This window comes from Oreochromis niloticus, linkage group LG3, assembly GCF_001858045.2.
Source record: "Oreochromis niloticus isolate F11D_XX linkage group LG3, O_niloticus_UMD_NMBU, whole genome shotgun sequence".
NCBI lineage: Eukaryota > Metazoa > Chordata > Actinopteri > Cichliformes > Cichlidae > Oreochromis > Oreochromis niloticus.
This window is the reverse complement of record NC_031967.2, coordinates 16,440,792-16,444,566: the sequence shown is the minus strand read 5'-3', so window position 1 is coordinate 16,444,566 and position 3,775 is coordinate 16,440,792. Positions and strand designations below refer to the sequence as shown.

At 43.0% G+C, this 3,775-nt stretch overlaps 1 protein-coding gene across 1 annotated transcript; it reads left to right on the top strand.

The window, feature by feature from the left end:
- Window positions 1–290: 290 nt before the first annotated feature.
- Window positions 291–1,857, top strand: LOC112845155 (NLR family CARD domain-containing protein 3-like; the record flags this gene model as incomplete). The annotated part of the gene is made up of 2 exons (XM_025904706.1): window positions 291–1,043; window positions 1,297–1,857. Coding segments are annotated over 2 exons (1,314 nt in total), but the record flags the coding sequence as incomplete, so codon positions are not given.
- Window positions 1,858–3,775: the final 1,918 nt, after the last annotated feature.

The window sequence follows — 3,775 nt, the reverse complement described above, 5'->3', positions numbered from 1 at the left end:
CTTGTTGTTCAGACATTGAAGAGTTTTCTTTCTCTTTAGTCTCATTGTTTTTCTTTCTTTCAGCAGATGTTGGTCTGCAGGAGGTTTTAGATGAACATAAGATCAGTCTGAGGAGGAGATGTGAACGTGTGACTGAAGGAAGTGATGAAACAGGAAGTAGAACCCTCCTCAACAGGATCTACACTGAGCTCTACATCACAGAGGGACAGAGTGAAGAGGTTCATACCCAACATGAGGTGAGGCAGCTGGAGACAGCTTCCAAGATGGACGCCCTCCATGATGCTCCAATCAGGTGCCAGGACATCTTTAAAGCCTTACCTGACCAACAGAGACCCATCAGAGTGGTTCTGACCAATGGCGTGGCTGGTGTTGGAAAAACCTTCTCAGTGCAGAAGTTCACTCTGGACTGGGCAGAGGGCTTGGAGAACCAACATGTCAGTGTGGTGGTTCTGCTTTCATTCAGGGAGCTGAACCTGATCAGAGATGAGCAGTACAGTCTTCTGGAGCTGCTCCATGTTTTCCATCCAACACTACAGAAGGTCACAGCAGAGAAGCTGGCTGTCTCTCAGCTTTTGTTCATCTTTGACGGCCTGGATGAAAGCAGACTTTCATTGGATTTCACCAAGAGGAAGCTGCTGTCTGATGTCACACAGAAGTCATCAGTCAGCCAGCTGCTGACAAACCTCATCCAGGGGAATCTGCTTCCCTCGGCTCTCGTCTGGATCACTTCCCGACCTGCAGCAGCCAATCAGATCCCTCCTACATGTGTTGACAGGCTAACAGAAGTACGAGGCTTCACTGACGCCCAGAAGGAGGAGTACTTCAGGAGGAGATTCAGTGATGAAGAGCTGTCCAGCAGAATCATCTCCCACATGAAGACATCCAGGAGCCTCCACATCATGTGTAGTATCCCAGTCTTCTGCTGGATCACTGCTACAGTTCTGGAGCACATGTTGACTACAGAGCAGAGAGGAGAGCTGCCCAAGACCCTGACTGACATGTACTCACACTTCCTGCTGGTTCAGACAAAGAGGAAGAAGAACAAGTACCATGAGGGACATGAGACGAGTCCACAGGAGCTGACGGAGGCTGACAGGGAAGTTCTTCTGAAGCTGGGAAGGCTGGCGTTTGAACATCTGGAGAAAGGAAACATCATGTTCTACCAAGAAGACCTGGAGCAGTGTGGTCTGGATGTGACAGAGGCCTCGGTGTACTCAGGAGTTTGTACAGAGATCTTCAAAAGAGTGTGTGATCTTCCAGAAACCAGTCTACTGCTTTGTTCATCTGAGCATTCAGGAGTTTCTGGCTGCAGTCTACATGTTCCATTGTTTCACCAACTGGAACACAGAGGTGCTGAAGAACTTCTTTCGGAAAAAATATAAAGAGTCATCTTTGGATGTATTTCTGAGCAGAGTCATGAGAAAATCCCTCCAGAGTAAAAATGGCCACCTGGACCTGTTTGTTCGCTTCCTTCATGGCCTCTGTCTGGAGTCCAACCAGAGACTCTTAGGAGGTCTGCTGGGTCAGACAGAGATCACTCCAGAAACCATCCAGAAAGTCACCAAGAACTTGAGGAAGGTGATCAGTGATGAAATCTCTCCTGACAGAAGCATCAACAACTTCCACTGTCTGATGGAGCTGAACGACCTCTCAGTACATCAGGAGATCCAAGAGTTCCTGAAGTCAGATAAAGGACCAAAGAAGAAACTCTCTGAGATCCAGTGCTCAGCTCTGGCCTTCATGCTGCAGATGTCAGAAGAGGTTCTGGATGAGTTGGACCTGCAGAAGTACAACACATCAAAACGGGGACGACAGAGACTGATACCAGCTCTGAGGAACTGCAGAAAGGCTCGGTGAGTCACACTTCATTATTCAACATCATCAGCATACAGCACTGGATTTGTTATCCAGAAATAGACCAGAGTTTCTGTGGGTTATTAAAGGTCTGAATTTAAAATCAAGGAAAACTAACAGAGTTTAGCTCATATTTCTAAATAAAACTATCTGTCAGTTTTATTTTGTATCTGGATACAGAGTATAGTCATTAGCCTCCTAAGACCCGAACTCTTCCATGGCATGCGTTTTTAATTTCTCTTTGATATTTGGGCATATTGGGGCCAGAGGAATGTAAAAACAAAGAATTACCAGATTTTTTTTTTACCTTATTTTTGTTTTTATGACAAATAAGAGCCACATATGAGAATATTTGTTTAACATTTTGATAGAACAGTAGCAGTTTAATGTCCTTGAAATTGAGTATTTTGGTCTAAATGACCCGAAATGTGATGTCCACATTGTGGACACCAGGTCCTATGAGGTTAAGATAAATTTTCATGGTTTTACGTCACTCTGTTTTGATTAGTCTTTTGCTATATATATATATATATATATGTGTGTGTGTGTGTGTGTGTGTATATATATATATGTATATATATATATATATATATATATATATATATATATATATATATATATATACACACGTGTGTGTGTATATACATACATATATGTATATATGTGTGCAGATTTTCTGCTGTTATAATAACACATTTTATATTTTCTATAATCACAGACTGACTGACTGTGGATTCTCAGAGACTCACTGTGAAGTTGTGGCCTCAGCTCTGAAGTCCAACCCCTCCCATCTGACAGAGCTGGACATGAGTGGAAATGAGCTGCAGGATTCAGCAGTGAAGCTTCTGTGTGCTGGACTGGAGAATCCAAACTGTCGACTGGAGACTCTGAGGTGAGTTCACTGACTGCAGCTGTTGTTGTTTTTTTCTATATTTCAGATCTTTGACTGATTTTTGAAAATTTCTTTAGTTCCTATATGTTCAGGATGTGTCTGAGAGAAATTTGAAGAAGTTTTGAGTGCTTTCAGAAATGTTGTCTTTCAAAACGACAACAGTTTTTCCTTTTGGTTCCAAACAGAAGTGACAGACTTGAGCAGGTTGTATTAAAGGCTGACTGAAGTGGAGTGGTGACAAGGCGATGTTTGAAAGGACAGTTTTTCAGCCTCCACAGGTTCATGTTGTGCTCCATCAGTCAGTGAAGATGAAGTCAGTACTAATGAGGCTGTAGAGTGTGTGAGGGATGTGAATGAGGATGATGAACATCTGATGATAGCAGATAAAAACAGGCTGCAGAGACTTTGAGCTTGTGTGGAAACAGAGAGAGAGAAAAGAAATACATAAATGTCAAAGCTAATAAAGGTGACGTTAGGAGCTGTGATGATGTTCATGGTATCAGAAACTGATATATGGTTGCTAAAGAGACAACACACACAGCTGCTGTGGTGAGGTGTGTGTTAAAGCAGAGGAACACAGAGCAGCCTAACACAGGCCCAAACATGACAACAAAGCAGGATTCAGGCTCTGTGAGAGGATTTCAAACAGAAGCTGGAGAAGAGAAAGGATGAATACAGAAAGAAGGCAGCTGAGACCAGTCCAAGTGTTTCCATGGAGCCCAGTCTAACATTCATTTATACACTAACGTACAGAAGTTAATATAGTTCCCGAGGAAATGAGAAATGTTCAAAACAGAAGCTGATAAAAACACAGAAAGCCCTTGGACTGATGGTGGAATTGAACTCGGGACCTTCTTGCTGTGACGCAACAGTGCTAACCACCATGCCTTGTTTCACTAAATCGTACATTTTAAAAATCAAAATTTCAGTTATCAGAGAGTCCTCTGTGGGCTCTCATTCTCACACACACTCTTATATCTCTGAAGGCAGTTTCTCCAGAGACTGTCTTCTGAGTTAGGCCTGTCACTA